Below are 18,509 nucleotides of genomic sequence, written 5' to 3'. Positions count from 1 at the left end.
GCAGCGATCGGTTGAAGAGCATGCATTTAGTTTAACTTGCATTTAAGAGCAGTTGGAGGCCACAGAAGGAGAGTTGTATGGCGTTGAAGTTCGTCTGGAGGTTAGTTAACACAGTGTCCAAAGAAGGGCCAGAAGTATACAGAATGTTATCGTCTGCATAGAGGTGGATCAGAGAATCACCAGCAGCAAGAGCGACATCATTGATGTATACAGAGAAAGGAGTTGGCCCGAGAATCGAACCCTATGGCACCCCCATAGAGACTGCCAGAGGTCCGGACAACAGGCCCTCCGGTTTGACACAAGGAACTCTGTCGGAGAAGTAGTTGGTGAACCAGGCGAGGCAGTAATTTGAGAAACCAAGGCTGTTAAGTCTGCCGATAAGAATGTGTTGATTGACAGAGTCAAGCCTTGGCCAGGTCGATGAATACGGCTGCACAGTATTGTCTCTTATCGATGGCGGTTTTGATATTGTTTAGGACCTTGGTGTGGCTGAGGTGCACCCATGACCAGCTCTGAAACCAGATTGTATAGTGGCGAAGGTATGGTGGGATTCGAAATGGTTGGTGATCTATTTGTTAACTTGGCTTTCGAAGACCTTAGTAAGGCAGGGTAGGATGGATATAGGTCTGTAACAGTTTGGGTCTAGATTATCACCTCCTTTGAACAGGGGGAGGACCGCGGCAGCTTTCCAATATTTGGGTATCTCAGACGATATGAAAGCGAGGTTGAACAGGCTAGTAATAGGGGTTGCAACAATTGTGGCAGATTATTTTAGGAAGAGAGGGTCCAGATTGTCTAGCCCTGCTGATTTGTAGGGGTCCAGATTTTGCAGCTCTTACAGAACATCGGCTTTCTGGATTTGGGTGAAGGAGAAATGGGGGAGGGTTGTGCAAGTTGCTGAGAGGGGGGTGCAGGGCTGTTGACCGGGGTAGGTTTAGTCAGGTGGAAAGCACGGCCAGCCGTAGAAAAATGCTTATTGAAATTCTCAATTATCGTGGTGACAGTGTTTCCTAGCCTCAGTGTGGTGGGCAGCTGGGAGGAGGTGCTCTTATTCTCCATGGACATTAGTGTCCCAGAACATTTTGGAGTTTGTGCTACAGGATGCAAATTTCTGTTAGGAAAGCAAAGGCTAGCTTTTTCAAACTGCCTGTGTATATTGGTTCGTAACTTCCCTGAAAAGTGTGACCATAATTGCCTACCGTCTGTAAGCTGTTAGTGTCTTAAAGACTGTTCCACAGGTGCATGTTCATTAATTGTTTATGGTTCATTGAACAAGCATAGGAAACAGTGTCGAAACCCTTTACAATGAAGATCTGTGAAGTTATTTGGATTTTTACAAATTTTCTTTGAAAGACAGGGACCTGAAAAGGGGACGTTTTCTTTTTTTTGCTGAGTTATATAAGTAACAAGTAATAGAGAGCAGCAGTAAAATAACAATAGCAAGACTATGTACAATGCTGCGGGGCACCGGTTAGTCAAGGTAATGTGTACATGTAGGTAGAGTTATTAAAGTGACTATGCATAGATAATAACAGAGTAGCAGTGGTGTAAAAGAGGGAGCAGGGTGGGGGGGCAATGCAAATAGTGTGGGTAGCCATTTGATTAGGTCATGAGCACTTATAATGACTTAGAAGTCATATCTCTTTTAAACCTTCTCTCCTCCACACGATTAAATAGAACTTAAGTAGCCTTACAAGAACCCTTGGCTTGTCTGAGCTGGAACGGCTCGTAGGAGCCTGTTTACTGTTTTTGTAGCATCAGGCTGCTTGATGTACAAGTACACCCCCTGGACTCTAGTCTATTGCAGGGCCTTAGAAAAGGAGAACATATAAATACAACATAATAGAACATTAAATATACACTCTCTATGCTCTCCTCTCTCCACCTCCAGGATTGCCACCATCGAGGTGCAGATAGCCAAGCTGGACAGTGAGGCATGGCCAGGGCTGCTGGACCCAGAGCGTGACCGCCTCATCCTCATCAATGAGAAGGAGGAGCTACTCAAGGAGCTGCAATACATCAAGCCTTGCAAGAAAGTGCCCAATGACCAGGAGAAGATAGAGACACAAAAGAAAAGGCTTGAGAGAGACCTGCAGGCTGCCAGGGACAACCAGAGCAAGGCCCTGACCGAGAGGTGAGGGGAGAGGATTTATAGCTACTTCGCGGGGTGCAAAGTCATTGCAAACATTGTGGGCAGCAAACACAAAATTGTTTAATTAGAACAGTGTGAGGCTAAATTGTTTGGGCAGTAAAGGTGGGGGAAACCTTGGTCAGCATGGGGCTTATAGACATTGAGTGATCACTCCTTCCCTGGGTAAAGTCACGGCCAGGGAAAGAGGGATAAATGAGAGAGGGAACAGAGCTGCACACCAGGAAAGCATCATGGTCACATACAATAATACAGGAGATGAAATTAGTCACTCTTCTCAGTGAACTTTTGCCACTTTTTGGAATTTGTGTTCCATTAGTCAGCACCTCACAAAAAGAGTGCATTTTTAAATTTGTTTTATACAGCACCTGTTAATGCTAGCGAGGGAACAGGTCAGCGGGGCTGTTGCATGAAGGAGAGAGGAGGACATTGGAACCCCGCTGGAACTAGGCTACAGTATATTCACTGACAGGGAATAGATAGGCAGAGCAAGGCCCACTGCCCTGCTGATAACAACCTACTGTACTGTGCTTTAACTGCAGTGAAAAGACATGGTGTAAGTAATATGACTGTTACATAAACCCAGAAGGTCTACTCCCTAATGGGGACCTGGTGTAAGAGTTACTCCAAGACACACAACACTGCTCTTTTTGTTGTGTTGGATGCTTTCATCCGCATAGCCTTTTTTCATGACATTCCTGGTTCATGGTTGTGATTGGATCATAGACATTGATAGTGTAGTGTAGAAGCCCCTCCCCCTAGCCTCTTACCTGGAACTAGCCTTCTCTAAGGTCCATACTTACTGTTTAGTGGTTGGAAATCTGCACTCTGGATGAGGTAACCAAGGAGAATATACCAATTAGGCCTATTTTCGCTCTTTCTCTTCTATTTCTCTTACTTTCCCATATATCCTCTTTCCTTCTCAAATTTTCTTTCATTTTCTTTTTTTATCTCTCACTCTCCCCCACTCATCTCTCTCTCCCATATGTAACTCGAGCATCACAAACAGGGGATGTAGGGTGGACGCAAAATAGCCTTTTTTTAACAAGCTCGTTTAATATTTGAAGTCAGAAGTATCTGCTCGTTGAGGAAGAAAATAACCTTTAGCTCTTATAACTGTTTATAATGCTGTAATTACTCTAGTTTGTAAGAACATTGTATTAAGATGTTGTAATTATGTAATTGTATGGTCATGTAGTTGATTGTTTATTCTGATTACCCAAGTAGAATAGGGCCTGTTTCTTCTGCTTGCATTATAATTTTTTTGACCTAACATTGCTGGTGTTTTGTCTTTTCTATCAGATTAAGATTGCACTGTAAGAGGAACAAGCTGGTGAGAGAGCTGGAGGAGATGGTTCGCCTGGCCTCATCACTACACACTCAGCTCAAGAGGTACATTTACTCACCTAAACAACACATTCAGCAACTGTCACCCAGCTGTAACACAGCACTACCACGCTGCCAGTTCAGGAGGCACAATCACTTAAATGTATCGACTTAAAATGTAAACTCCTATTGCACAACTGAATGTGCACATTCCAAATGAAAAATGAATAAGAAGACCTTGGAGACATGGGCAATGTTTTAACTGTGGAGGGCTTGGCATTTTAGATTTACCTCACAACCTGCCTGGTGCCTTGAGCTTACCCACAACCCTTTGAGGGGAAGGAGTCAAACTTCAATCCAGGGTCTTCAAAGGTCTACATTCACCTCATCTTAAAGGAGTGTCTTTCATGTATAGAGCTCCATAAATTCACATAAGATTCTAGACTACAGTATTTTATCTTCTGAGTGGCTCGAATGATTCATTCAGTTCTAAGAGGGACTGTTGGTCTTAAAAGAGAATGAGAGAGGGATAGGACATTGCGTATTTAACCTTTACTCTAAAAGCTCAAGATGTGTCCTATACTTTAGTCACTGTTTTTGTAAAGTCAATTTGAATTTCAGCTCTGAAACAGGAGTGTACGTTTCAGAAATGGACTCTGAAACTGAAGCTGTGTTTTATAAGATGTGAAGTCTCTGTAAGATAGTCATATATATTAAAGTTTTTTTCAAAAGGCGCTCTCCATACTCTTGTTTAATCAAACAAATAACTTCAACAATAGTGTTAGTCTCTTTCTCTCTGTTTTTGTTCTTATCAATGCATAATTCATCCTGTTTCTAGCTGATATACATCAAAGGGCTGAGATGCAGAGAAACTCCCCTGTGTCTTTCCTAATGAGCTTGCCTAGCTTTAATTACTATGTTTTCTGTCGAGTAGACACTGCATTTGAAGTTACTGAGGGCCAAAAGATGGGGGAACAGAGAAGAAAATGAGGAAAATTTGGTTGGAGTACCCTCCTAGCTCTTCTAACACTGTGGTCCTCTCTCTCCCTCTCCCTTTATCCCCGTCCACTCCGCTTTTCGCTACATCCTTTTTGCTGCCCCCAATTTTCTCTCTCTCTCTGCCCTCTTTCTGTATTGTTCTCTTCTCCTCCCCATCCTCTACTCTGATTTTCTCTCTCTTCTCTCCATCTCCCCTCTCTATGCCTTCTTTATGTCCAAATGTTCTTTCCATCTTTCTCCCTCTCTGCCTCTCTCCTCCCTCCCTCCCTCCCTCCCTCCCTCCCTCCCTCCCTCCCTCCCTCCCTCCCTCCCTCCTCCCAATCCAACCCTCTCCTCTCTGCCTCTCTCTCCTCCCTTCTCCCCATCTCTCTTCCTGCAGTCTTTCGGCCAGCACACTGTCGTGTTCCTCAGGCAGCAGCCGTGGCTCTCTGACCTCCAGCCGGGGCTCTTTGGCCACCACGTCATCCCTGGGCTCCACCTCCTCCCTGAGCTTCACAGATATTTACCTGGAGCAGCCTGAGCTGGGAGACCCAGACTTCCAGAACAAATTGGACTCCCTACTGCAGGAGGGTGGCCTGGGGGTCAGCTACCGGCCCTCCAGCTCCATCACCACCATCCACGAACACGAGGTGGTCGCTGGGGGAGAGAGAGCGGGCGACAAGGGGGGTGTTGTCGGTGGGGGAGCAGAGGCCAGAACCAGGCTACAGGCGCTGAGACTATCAGAGACGCCAAGGTCGATCAGTTCACTGTCGCCGAGGTCTTCGATGTCGTCACTCTCGCCGCCCTGCTCGCCACTGGTCACGGACTCTATATTCCTCTCCGGGGAGAGGTTTGCGGGACCAGGGGGCCCAGGTGGGGGACTAGACATGGAGCTGCATAGCAGGCTGACTGAGCTGGGGCTGGACAAGGAGGAGCAGCAGCACCCTGGAGGGGTGGAGGAGGATGCCACTACCATAGTTGGAGAGATGTTTAAAGGTACAGTCACTTTCTGTCTATCTGATATTATTTAAGCTCTCTTTTAATATCAGGAGAGCGACTGTATTACCTGCTACTGTAGACTTGTGTAGTGTTGGTGTATAGTGGACCGTATGGTCCTCATGTCCATTGTGAACCGTGAAGAATGAATATGTTTAAGATCCACACAAAATGCATTACAAGTCATAGAAATATCAAGTGTTAGCAACACACTAAGATATGAACGTAAATATACACTGAGTGTACAGAACATGCTCTTTCCAAGACATAAACTGACCAGGTGAATCCAGGTGAAAGCTATGATTCCTTATTAATGTCACCTTTATCTTGGCCAGGTCGCAGTTGCAAATGAGAACTTGTTCTCAACTAGCCTACCTGGTTAACTAAAGGTGAAATAAAAATAAAATAAACCTATTACATCCACAGACAGGGCTGTATTATTCTGCACAGTGTGACCTAGAGAGAGAGACAGGGCTGTATTAGCCTGCAGTGTGACCAAGTGACAGAGACAGGGCTGTATTAGCCTGCACAGTGTGAACTAGAGAGAGAGACAGGGCTGTATTAGCCTGCACAGTGTGACCTAGAGAGAGAGACAGGGCTGTATTAGCCTGCACAGTGTGACCTAGAGAGAGAGACAGGGCTGTATTAGCCTGCACAGTGTGACCTAAAGAGAGAGACAGGGCTGTATTATTCTGCACAGTGTGACCTAGAGAGAGAGAGAGAGAAGGCTGTATTATTCTGCACAGTGTGACCTAGAGAGAGAGAGACAGGGCTGTATTAGCCTGCAGTGTGACCAAGAGAGAGAGACAGGGCTGTATTATTCTGCACAGTGTGACCTAGAGAGAGACAGGGCTGTATTAGCCTACACAGTGTGACCTAGAGAGAGAGAGACAGGGCTGTATTAGCCTGCACAGTGTGACCAAGAGAGAGAGACAGGGCTGTATTATTCTGCACAGTGTGACGTAGAGAGAGAGACAGGGCCGTATTAGCCTGCACAGTGTGACCTAGAGAGAGAGACAGGGCTGTATTATTCTGCACAGTGTGACCTAGAGAGAGAGAGACAGGGCTGTATTATTCTGCACAGTGTGACCTAAAGAGAGAGACAGGGCTGTATTATTCTGCACAGTGTAACCTAGAGAGAGAGACAGGGCTGTATTAGCCTGCACAGTGTGACCTAGAGAGAGAGACAGGGCTGTATTAGCCTGCACAGTGTGACCTAGAGAGAGAGACAGGGCTGTATTAGCCTGCACAGTGTGACCAAGAGAGAGAGACAGGGCTGTATTAGCCTGCACAGTGTGATCTAGGGAGAGAGACAGGGCTGTATTAGCCTACACAGTGTGACCTAGAGAGAGAGACAGGGCTGTATTATTCTGCACAGTGTGACCTAGAGAGAGAGACAGGGCTGTATTAGCCTGCACAGTGTGACCTAAAGAGAGAGACAGGGCTGTATTATTCTCCACAGTGTGACCTAGAGAGAGAGAGACAGGGCTGTATTATTCTGCACAGTGTGACCTAGGGAGAGAGAGACAGGGCTGTATTAGCCTACACAGTGTGACCTAGAGAGAGAGACAGGGCTGTATTAGCCTGCACAGTGTGACCTAGAGAGAGAGACAGGGCTGTATTAGCCTGCACAGTGTGACCTAAAGAGAGAGACAGGGCTGTATTATTCTGCACAGTGTGACCTAGAGAGAGAGACAGGGCTGTATTATTCTGCACAGTGTGACTTAAAGAGAGAGACAGGGCTGTATAATTCTGCACAGTGTGACCTAGAGAGAGAGAGACAGGGCTGTATTATTCTGCACAGTGTGACCTAGGGAGAGAGAGACAGGGCTGTATTAGCCTACACAGTGTGACCTAGAGAGAGAGACAGGGCTGTATTAGCCTGCACAGTGTGACCTAGAGAGAGAGACAGGGCTGTATTAGCCTGCACAGTGTGACCTAAAGAGAGAGACAGGGCTGTATTATTCTGCACAGTGTGACCTAGAGAGAGAGACAGGGCTGTATTATTCTGCACAGTGTGACTTAAAGAGAGAGACAGGGCTGTATAATTCTGCACAGTGTGACCTAGAGAGAGAGAGAGACAGGGCTGTATTAGCCTGCACAGTGTGACCTAGAGAGAAGGACAGGGCTGTATTAGCCTGCACAGTGTGACCTAGAGAGAGAGAGAGAGAGAGACAGGGCTGTATTATTCTGCACAGTGTGACCTAGAGAGAGAGACAGGGCTGTATTAGCCTGCACAGTGTGACCTAAAGAGAGAGACAGGGCTATATTATTCTGCACAGTGTGACCTAGAGAGAGAGAGACAGGGCTGTATTATTCTGCACAGTGTGACCTAGGGAGAGAGAGACAGGGCTGTATTAGCCTACACAGTGTGACCTAGAGAGAGAGACAGGGCTGTATTAGCCTGCACAGTGTGACCTAGAGAGAGAGACAGGGCTGTATTAGCCTGCACAGTGTGACCTAGAGAGAGGACAGGGCTGTATTAGCCTGCACAGTGTGACCTAGAGAGAGAGAGAGAGAGACAGGGCTGTATTATTCTGCACAGTGTGACCTAGAGAGAGAGACAGGGCTGTATTAGCCTGCACAGTGTGACCTAAAGAGAGAGACAGGGCTATATTATTCTGCACAGTGTGACCTAGAGAGAGAGAGACAGGGCTGTATTATTCTGCACAGTGTGACCTAGGGAGAGAGAGACAGGGCTGTATTAGCCTACACAGTGTGACCTAGAGAGAGAGACAGGGCTGTATTAGCCTGCACAGTGTGACCTAGAGAGAGAGACAGGGCTGTATTAGCCTGCACAGTGTGACCTAGAGAGAGACACAGGGCTGTATTAGCCTGCACAGTGTGACCAAGAGAGACAGACAGGGCTGTATTAGCCTGCACAGTGTGACCTAGAGAGAGAGAGAGAGAGAGAGACAGGGCTGTATTATTCTGCACAGTGTGACCTAGAGAGAGAGACAGGGCTGTATTAGCCTGCACAGTGTGACCTAAAGAGAGAGACAGGGCTGTATTATTCTGCACAGTGTGACCTAGAGAGAGAGAGACAGGGCTGTATTATTCTGCACAGTGTGACCAAGAGAGAGAGACAGGGCTGTATTAGCCTGCACAGTGTGATCTAGAGAGAGAGACCGGGCTGTATTATTCTGCACAGTGTGACGTAGAGAGAGAGAGACAGGGCTGTATTAGCCTGCACAGTGTGACCAAGAGAGAGAGACAGGGCTGTATTATTCTGCACAGTGTGACGTAGAGAGAGAAAGACAGGGCTGTATTAGCCTGCACAGTGTGACCTAGAGAGAGAGACAGGGCTGTATTATTCTGCACAGTGTGACCTAGAGAGAGAGAGACAGGGCTGTATTATTCTGCACAGTGTGACCTAGAGAGAGAGACAGGGCTGTATTATTCTGCACAGTGTGACCTAAAGAGAGAGACAGGGCTGTATTATTCTGCACAGTGTGACCTAGAGAGAGAGACAGGGCTGTATTAGCCTGCACAGTGTGACCTAAAGAGATAGACAGGGCTGTATTAGCCTGCACAGTGTGACCTAGAGAGAGAGACAGGGCTGTATTATTCTGCACAGTGTGACCTAGGGAGAGAGAGACAGGGCTGTATTAGCCTGCACAGTGTGACCTAGAGAGAGAGAGACAGGGCTGTATTAGCCTGCAGTGTGACCTAGAGAGAGAGACAGGGATGTATTAGCCTGCACAGTGTGACCTAAAGAGAGAGACAGGGCTGTATTATTCTGCACAGTGTGACCTAGAGAGAGAGAGACAGGGCTGTATTAGCCTGCACAGTGTGACCAAGAGAGAGAGACAGGGCTGTATTATTCTGCACAGTGTGACCTAGAGAGAGAGAGACAGGGCTGTATTAGCCTGCACAGTGTGACCAAGAGAGAGAGACAGGGCTGTATTAGCCTGCACAGTGTGATCTAGAGAGAGAGACAGGGCTGTATTAGCCTGCACAGTGTGACCAAGAGAGAGAGACAGGGCTGTATTATTCTGCACAGTGTGACGTAGAGAGAGAGAGACAGGGCTGTATTATTCTGCACAGTGTGACCTAGAGAGAGAGAGACAGGGCTGTATTATTCTGCACAGTGTGACCTAGAGAGAGAGACAGGGCTGTATTATTCTGCACAGTGTGACCTAAAGAGAGAGACAGGGCTGTATTATTCTGCACAGTGTAACCTAGAGAGAGAGACAGGGCTGTATTATTCTGCACAGTGTGACCTAGAGAGAGAGACAGGGCTGTATTATTCTGCACAGTGTGACCTAAAGAGAGAGACAGGGCTGTATTATTCTGCACAGTGTGACCTAGAGAGAGAGAGAGAAGGCTGTATTATTCTGCACAGTGTGACCTAGAGAGAGAGAGAGACAGGGCTGTATTAGCCTGCAGTGTGACCAAGAGAGAGAGACAGGGCTGTATTATTCTGCACAGTGTGACGTAGAGAGAGAGAGAGACAGGGCTGTATTAGCCTGCACAGTGTGACCTAGAGAGAGAGACAGGGCTGTATTATTCTGCACAGTGTGACCTAGAGAGAGAGAGACGGCTGTATTATTCTGCACAGTGTGACCTAAAGAGAGAGAGAGAGAGAGAGAGACAGGGCTGTATTATTCTGCACAGTGTAACCTAGAGAGAGAGACAGGGCTGTATTATTCTGCACAGTGTGACCTAAAGAGAGAGACAGGGCTGTATTATTCTGCACAGTGTGACCTAGAGAGAATGACAGGGCTGTATTAGCCTGCACAGTGTGACCTAAAGAGAGAGACAGGGCTGTATTATTCTGCACAGTGTGACCTAGAGAGACAGGGCTGTATTATTCTGTGCAGGCTAATACAGCCCGGTCTCTCTCTCTAAGTCACACTGTTAGGCTAATACAGCCATGTCTCTCTCTCTAGGTCACACTGTGCAGGCTAATACAGCCCTGTCTCTCTCTCTAGGTCACACTGTGCAGGCTAATACTGCCCTGTCTCTCTCTCTTGGTCACACTGTGCAGGCTAATACAGCCCTGTCTCTCTCTAGGTCACACTGTGCAGGCTAATACAGCCCTGTCTCTCTCTCTTGGTCACACTGCAGGCTAATACAGCCCTGTCTCTCTCTCTAGGTCACACTGTGCAGAATAATACAGCCCTGTCTCTCTCTAAGTCACATTGTGCAGAATAATTAGCAGCCCTGTCTCCCTGTCTTGGTCACACTGTGCAGAGAGAGACAGGGCTGTATTATCTGCTCTGTGACCTAGGTCACACTGTGTGACCTAGAGAGAGAGACAGGGCTGTATTAGCTAACCTACAGCCCTGTATTAGCTCACAGTGTGACCTAGAGAGACAGGGCTGTATTAGCCTGCACAGTGTGACCTAGAGAGAGCCAGGGCTGTATTAGCTCTGCACAGTGTGACACTGAGAGAGACAGGGCTGTATTAGCCTGCACAGCCCAGGGCTGTATTAGCACAGTGTGACGTAGAGAGAGAGACACACTGTGCAGTGTGACCTAGAGATAACAGGACAGCCACTCTCTCTCAGTGTGACTTAGAGAGAGAGACAGGGCTGTATTATTCTGCACAGTGTGACTAAGAGAGAGAGACCCTGTATTAGCCTGCACAGTGTGACCTAGAGAGAGACAGGGCTGTGCAGGCACAGTGTGACCTAATGGGCTGTATTACAGCCAGGGCTGTCTCCTGCACAGTGTGACCAGAGAGAGACAGGGCTGTACCTGAGAGAGAGAGACAGGGCTATATTAGCCTCTGTGACCTAGAGAGAGAGAGACAGGGCTGTATTATTCTGCAGTGTGACCTAGTCACCAGGGCCCACAGTGTCCTAGAGAGAGAGACAGGGCTGTATTAGCCTGCACAGTGTGACAGAGAGAATAGAGCCAGGGCTGTCACTCTCTCTAGGAGAGAGAGACAGGGCTGTATTATTCTGCACAGGTGACCACAATAGAGCCAGGGCTGTCTTATCTCTGCACAGTGTCACACTGTGAGAGAGACAGGGCTGTATTAGCAGCCCAGTGTCTCTCTGTCCCTAGGTCACAGTGTGACCTAGAGATAGAGACAGCCCTGTATTATTCTCTCTGACCTAGGTCACACTGTGCAGGCACAGTGTGAGAGAGCCCTGTCTCTCACAGTGTGACCTAGGTCACAGGGCTGTATTATTCTGCACAGTGTGACCTAGAGACAGCCCTGTCTCTCACAGTGTGACTAGAGAGAGAGAGACACTGTATTAGCAGTGTGATCTAGAGAGAGACAGGGCTGTATTAGCCTGGGCTGTATTATTCTGCACAGTGTGACCTAGAGAGAGAGACAGGGCTGTGCACAGTGTGACTAGAGAGAGACAGGGCTGTATTAGCCTGCACAGTGTGACTAGGTCACAGGGCTGTGCAGTGTGACCTAGAGAGAGAGACAGGGCTGTATTAGCTGCACTGTGACTCTAGGTCACACAGTGTGACCAGTGCAGACAGGGCTGTATTATTCTGCACAGTGTGACTCTAGAGAGAGACAGGGCTTTAGGTCACACTGTGCAGAATAATAGAGCCCTGTCTCTCTCACAGTGTGACCTAGGTCATTATTCACAGTGTGACAGAAGAATACAGCCCTGTATTCTTTAGGTCACACTGTGCACAATAATACAGCCCTGTATTATTCTGCTCTCTAGGTCACACTGTGCAGGCTAATACAGCCCTGTCTCTCTCTCTAGGTCACACTGTGACCTAGAGCTAATACAGCCCTGTCTTATCTCTCTAGGTCACACTGTGCAGAATAATACAGCCCTGTCTCTCTCTCTTGGTCACACTGCAGGCTAGAGACAGCCCTGTCTCCTCTCTCTAGGTCACACTGTATTATTCTGCAGAGTGTGATAATACAGCCTGTCTCTCTCTCTCTCTAGGTCACACTGTGCAGAATAATACAGCCATGTCTCTCTCTTTAGGTCACACTGTGCAGGCTAATACAGCCCTGTCTCTCTCTCTCTAGGTCACACTGTGCAGAATAATACAGCCACTCTCTCGCTCTCTTGGTCACACTGCAGGCTAATACAGCCCTGTCTCTCTCTCTAGGTCACACTGTGCAGGCTAATACAGCCCTGTCTCTCTCTCTTGGTCACACTGCAGGCTAATACAGCCCTGTCTCTCTCTCTAGGTCACACTGTGCAGAATAATACAGCCCTGTCTCTCTCTCTAAGTCACATTGTGCAGAATAATACAGCCCTGTCTCCCTCTCTTGGTCACACTGTGCAGGCTCATACAGCCCTGTCTCTCTCTCTCTAGGTCACACTGTGCAGGCTAATACAGCCCTGTCTCTCTCTCTAGGTCACACTGTGCAGGCTAATACAGCCCTGTCTCTCTCTCTTGGTCACACTGTGCAGGCTAATACAGCCCTGTCTCTCTAGGTCACACTGTGCAGAATAATACAGCCACTCTCTCTCTCTCTTGGTCACACTGCAGGCTAATACAGCCCTGTCTCTCTCTCTCTAGGTCACACTGTGCAGGCTAATACAGCCCTGTCTCTCTCTCTCTAGGTCACACTGTGCAGGCTAATACAGCCCTGTCTCTCTCTCTCTAGGTCACACTGTGCAGAATTATACAGCCCTGTCTCTCTCTTTAGGTCACACTGTGCAGGCTAATACAGCCCTGTCTCTCTCTCTAGGTCACACTGTGCAGAATAATACAGCCCTGTCTCTCTCTTTAGGTCACACTGTGCAGAATAATACAGCCCTGTCTCTCTCTCTCTAGGTCACACTGTGCAGGCTAATACAGCCCTGTCTCTCTCTCTAGGTCACACTGTGTAGGCTAATACAGCCCTGTCTCTCTCTCTAGGTCACACTGTGCAGAATAATACAGCCCTGTCTCTCTCTCTTGGTCACACTGCAGGCTAATACAGCCCTGTCTCTCTCTCTCTAGGTCACACTGTGCAGAATAATACAGCCTTCTCTCTCTCTCTCTAGGTCACACTGTGCAGAATAATACAGCCATGTCTCTCTCTTTAGGTCACACTGTGCAGAATAATACAGCCCTGTCTCTCTCTCTAGGTTACACTGTGCAGAATAATACAGCCCTGTCTCTCTCTCTAGGTCACACTGTGCAGAATAATACAGCCATGTCTCTCTCTTTAGGTCACACTGTGCAGAATAATACTACAGCCCTGTCTCTCTCTCTAGGTCACACTGTCACTGTGCAGAATAACTGTGCAGCCCTACAGCCCTGTCTCTCTTTAGGTCACACTGTGCAGAATAATACAGCCCTGTCTCTCTCTCTCTAGGTCACACTGTGCAGGTCACACTGTGCAATACAGCCCTGTCTCTCTCTCTAGTCACACTGTGCAGAATAATACAGCCCTGTCTCTCTCTTCTAGGTCACACTGTGCAGGCTAATACAGCCCTGTCTCTCTCTCTAGATCACACTGTGCAGGCTAATACAGCCCCGTCTCTCTCTCTTGGTCACACTGTGCAGGCTAATACAGCCCTGTCTCTCTCTCTCTAGGTCACACTGTGCAGAATAATACAGCCCTGTCTCTCTCTTTAGGTCACACTGTGCAGTGCAGGCTAATACATCCCTGTCTCTCTCTCTAGGTCACACTGCAGGCTAATACAGCCCTGTCTCTCTCTCTCTAGGTCACACTGTGCAGGCTAATACAGCCCTGTCTCTCTCTCCCTAGGTCACACTGTGCAGTGTGACCTAAAGAGAGAGACAGGGCTGTATTATTCTGCACAGTGTGACCTAAAGAGAGAGACAGGGCTGTATTATTCTGCATAGTGTGACCTAGAGAGAGAGACAGGGCTGTATTATTCTGCACAGTGTGACCTAAAGAGAGAGACAGGGCTGTATAATTCTGCACAGTGTGACCTAGAGAGAGAGAGAGACAGGGCTGTATTAGCCTGCACAGTGTGACCTAGAGAGAAGGACAGGGCTGTATTAGCCTGCACAGTGTGACCTAGGGAGAGAGAGACAGGGCTGTATTAGCCTGCACAGTGTGACCTAGAGAGAGAGAGAGAGACAGGGCTGTATTATTCTGCACAGTGTGACCTAGGGAGAGAGAGACAGGGCTGTATTAGCCTGCACAGTGTGACCTAGAGAGAGAGAGACAGGGCTGTATTATTCTGCACAGTGTGACCTAGGGAGAGAGAGAGAGACAGGGCTGTATTAGCCTGCACAGTGTGACCTAGAGAGAGAGACATGGCTGTATTAGCCTAACAGTGTGACCTAGAGAGAGAGACCGGGCTGTGTTAGCCTGCACAGTGTGACCTAAAGAGAGAGACAGGGCTGTATTATTCTGCACAGTGTGACCCAGAGAGAGAGACAGGGCTGTATTAGCCTGCACCGTGTGACCTAGAGAGAGAGACAGGGCTGTATTAGCCTGCACAGTGTGACCTAGAGAGAGAGAGACAGGGCTGTATTATTCTGCACAGTGTGACCTAAAGAGAGAGACAGGGCTGTATTATTCTGCACAGTGTAACCTAAAGAGAGAGACAGGGCTGTATTATTCTGCACAGTGTGACCTAGAGAGAGAAAGAGAAGGCTGTATTATTCTGCACAGTGTGACCTAGAGAGAGAGAGACAGGGCTGTATTAGCCTGCAGTGTGACCAAGAGAGAGAGACAGGGCTGTATTATTCTGCACAGTGTGACCTAGAGAGAGAGACAGGGCTGTATTAGCCTACACAGTGTGACCTAGAGAGAGAGACAGGGCTGTATTAGCCTGCACAGTGTGACCTAGAGAGAGAGAGACAGGGCTGTATTATTCTGCACAGTGTGACCTAAAGAGAGAGACAGGGCTGTATTATTCTGCACAGTGTGACCTAGAGAGAGAGACAGGGCTGTATTATTCTGCACAGTGTGACCTAAAGAGAGAGACAGGGCTGTATAATTCTGCACAGTGTGACCTAGAGAGAGAGAGACAGGGCTGTATTAGCCTGCACAGTGTGACCTAGAGAGAGAGAGACAGGGCTGTATTAGCCTGCACAGTGTGACCTAGAGAGAAGGACAGGGCTGTATTAGCCTGCACAGTGTGACCTAGGGAGAGAGAGACAGGGCTGTATTAGCCTGCACAGTGTGACCTAGAGAGAGAGAGAGAGACAGGGCTGTATTATTCTGCACAGTGTGACCTAGGGAGAGAGAGACAGGGCTGTATTAGCCTGCACAGTGTGACCTAGAGAGAGAGAGACAGGGCTGTATTTTTTCTGCACAGTGTGACCTAGGGAGAGAGAGACAGGGCTGTATTAGCCTGCACAGTGTGACCTAGAGAGAGAGACATTGCTGTATTAGCCTAACAGTGTGACCTAGAGAGAGAGACCGGGCTGTGTTAGCCTGCACAGTGTGACCTAAAGAGAGAGACAGGGCTGTATTATTCTGCACAGTGTGACCCAGAGAGAGAGACAGGGCTGTATTAGCCTGCACCGTGTGACCTAGAGAGAGAGTCAGGGCTGTATTAGCCTGCACAGTGTGACCTAGAGAGAGAGAGACAGGGCTGTATTATTCTGCACAGTGTGACCTAAAGAGAGAGACAGGGCTGTATTATTCTGCACAGTGTAACCTAGAGAGAGAGACAGGGCTGTATTATTCTGCACAGTGTGACCTAAAGAGAGAGACAGGGCTGTATTATTCTGCACAGTGTGACCTAGAGAGAGAGAGACAGGGCTGTATTAGCCTGCAGTGTGACCAAGAGAGAGAGACAGGGCTGTATTATTCTGCACAGTGTGACCTAGAGAGAGAGACAGGGCTGTATTAGCCTGCACAGTGTGACCTAGAGAGAGAGAGACAGGGCTGTATTATTCTGCACAGTGTGACCTAAAGAGAGAGACAGGGCTGTATTATTCTGCACAGTGTGACCTAGAGAGAGAGACAGGGCTGTATTATTCTGCACAGTGTGACCTAAAGAGAGAGACAGGGCTGTATAATTCTGCACAGTGTGACCTAGAGAGAGAGAGACAGGGCTGTATTAGCCTGCACAGTGTGACCTAGAGAGAGAGAGAGGGGCTGTATTATTCTGCACAGTGTGACCTAGGGAGAGAGAGACAGGGCTGTATTAGCCTGCACAGTGTGACCTAGAGAGAGAGAGACAGGGCTGTATTATTCTGCACAGTGTGACCTATAGGGAGAGAGAGACAGGGATGTATTAGCCTGCACAGTGTGACCTAAGGAGAGAGACAGGGCTGTATTATTCTGCACAGTGTGACCTAGAGAGAGAGAGACAGGGCTGTATTATTCTGCACAGTGTGACCTAGAGAGAGAGAGACAGGGCTGTATTAGCCTGCACAGTGTGACCTAGAGAGAGAGACAGGGCTGTATTAGCCTGCACAGTGTGATCTAGAGAGAGAGAGAGACCGGGCTGTATTAGCCTGCACAGTGTGACCTAGAGAGAGAGACAGGGCTGTATTAGCCTGCACAGTGTGACCTAGAGAGAGAGACAGGGCTGTATTAGCCTGCAGTGTGACCTAGAGAGAGAGACAGGGCTGTATTAGCCTGCATATTGTGACTTAGAGAGAGAGACAGGGCTGTATTAACCTGCATAGTGTGACCTAGCGAGAGAGACAGGGCTGTATTAGCCTGCACAGTGTGATCTAGAGAGAGAGAGAGACCGGGCTGTATTAGCCTGCACAGTGTGACCTAGAGAGAGAGACAGGGCTGTATTAGCCTGCACAGTGTGACCTAGAGAGAGAGACAGGGCTGTATTAGCCTGCACAGTGTGACCAAGAGAGAGAGACAGGGCTGTATTAGCCTGCACAGTGTGACCTAGAGAGAGAGACAGGGCTGTATTATTCTGCACAGTGTGACCTAGAGAGAGAGACAGGGCTGTATTAGCCTGCACAGTGTGACCAAGAGAGAGAGACAGGGCTGTATTAGCCTGCACAGTGTGACCAAGAGAGAGAGACATGGCTGTATTATTCTGCACAGTGTGACCCAGAGAGAGAGACAGGGCTGTATTAGCCTGCACAGTGTGACCTAGAGAGAGAGACAGGGCTGTATTAGCCTGCACAGTGTGACCTAGAGAGAGAGAGACATGTCTGTATTAGCCTGCACAGTGTGACCTAGAGAGAGAGACAGATGAGAGGAAGAGAAGAGCTGTATTAGCAGGCGCTTGTGATGTATTGGACTGATAGGTCAGGCTTCCACCTCATCCACTGTAGTATGTGTGTGTGTGCACCTCGTGAGGAATTCAAGGATTGCACCTGAAACCTGATTGCCAGTGGGGGGGGCACACCGGGGTGAGGAGGGAGAGAGAGGGGGTTAAGTTATAGCCCACTGTTAACTGTATGGTTTACTTCAGCTATGCAACTCTGCACCGGTTCCCATGACCGCCATGGGGGAATGGTTGTGACAAGGTGTTTCTCTACACTCCTCTTCTCCTCCCTGTTTTCCTCTCCTCTTCCAACCCCCTCTTCCCCTAGATGCCATAGTGCAAGCCAGAGGGATGGTGGGGGCGGGGCCTAAGAAGATGGGCGTGATGTCAGCAGTGTCTGATGAGTCGGTGGCGGGTGACAGCGGGGTGTATGAGCCCTCAGAGACGAGGTGGGTACAGTAGAAGGCCATTGGGTCACCTGGAGGAGAGGTGTCTACCTAATTGCTTTATTCTGGAGCAAGACTTAAGACCATGTTCAGTAGCCTGAACCTTCACGGATAGTAATGGAAAGATGGTGCTTCATTAACACCCCTATCCTAACTAATGTTAGAAGGGTGTGCAGTATATACAGTAATTAAGGTCAAACAAGATATTGTAATTAGGTCAGGATACCCAGTAACTTCTAGATGTGTATGTAAATTAAGTTATTCAGAAAGGTAGAACTCAAATTGGAGAGGTTTGATCTGATGGTTTATCTATTCAGGTATCTATTACTATTAGAAAGAGACAAGCTGTCTGCAGTACTATGTTTTGTTTGAACTGTTTGACCCTAGAACCTGAGGGCCATAACTAATGGCAACATACATGTCCCTGTCATAACTTACTGTGGTGTTTGAAGTCTTGTAGCCAGATCTGTTCAGACTGATGTCCCCACTAGAATATCAGTGATATGACTTCAAATGGAAGGTTGGTGGCAAAAGCACAAACCAGGTTTTGCTTCCTGGTACTGTATTTGATAGCAG

The 18,509-nt window shown here is 48.0% G+C and overlaps 1 protein-coding gene across 6 annotated transcripts in view; it reads left to right on the top strand.

The window, feature by feature from the left end:
• The window catches only part of LOC115135938 (protein KIBRA-like), a 50,954-nt gene that overhangs the window by 17,163 nt on the left and 15,282 nt on the right, over positions 1-18,509 (top strand). For all 6 annotated transcript variants that reach the window (XM_029671173.2, XM_065023711.1, XM_029671172.2 and 3 more), the window contains 4 exons: positions 1,892-2,134; positions 3,452-3,541; positions 4,854-5,449; positions 17,816-17,936. In XM_029671173.2, coding sequence (XP_029527033.2) covers positions 1,892-2,134; positions 3,452-3,541; positions 4,854-5,449; positions 17,816-17,936 — 1,050 coding nt within the window. The remainder of the gene's footprint in view (positions 1-1,891; positions 2,135-3,451; positions 3,542-4,853; positions 5,450-17,815; positions 17,937-18,509) is intronic.

Source organism: Oncorhynchus nerka, linkage group LG10 (assembly GCF_034236695.1).
Source record: "Oncorhynchus nerka isolate Pitt River linkage group LG10, Oner_Uvic_2.0, whole genome shotgun sequence".
NCBI lineage: Eukaryota > Metazoa > Chordata > Actinopteri > Salmoniformes > Salmonidae > Oncorhynchus > Oncorhynchus nerka.
The sequence above is the reverse complement of the archived record's forward strand: the minus strand, read 5'-3'. Positions and strand labels throughout refer to the sequence as shown.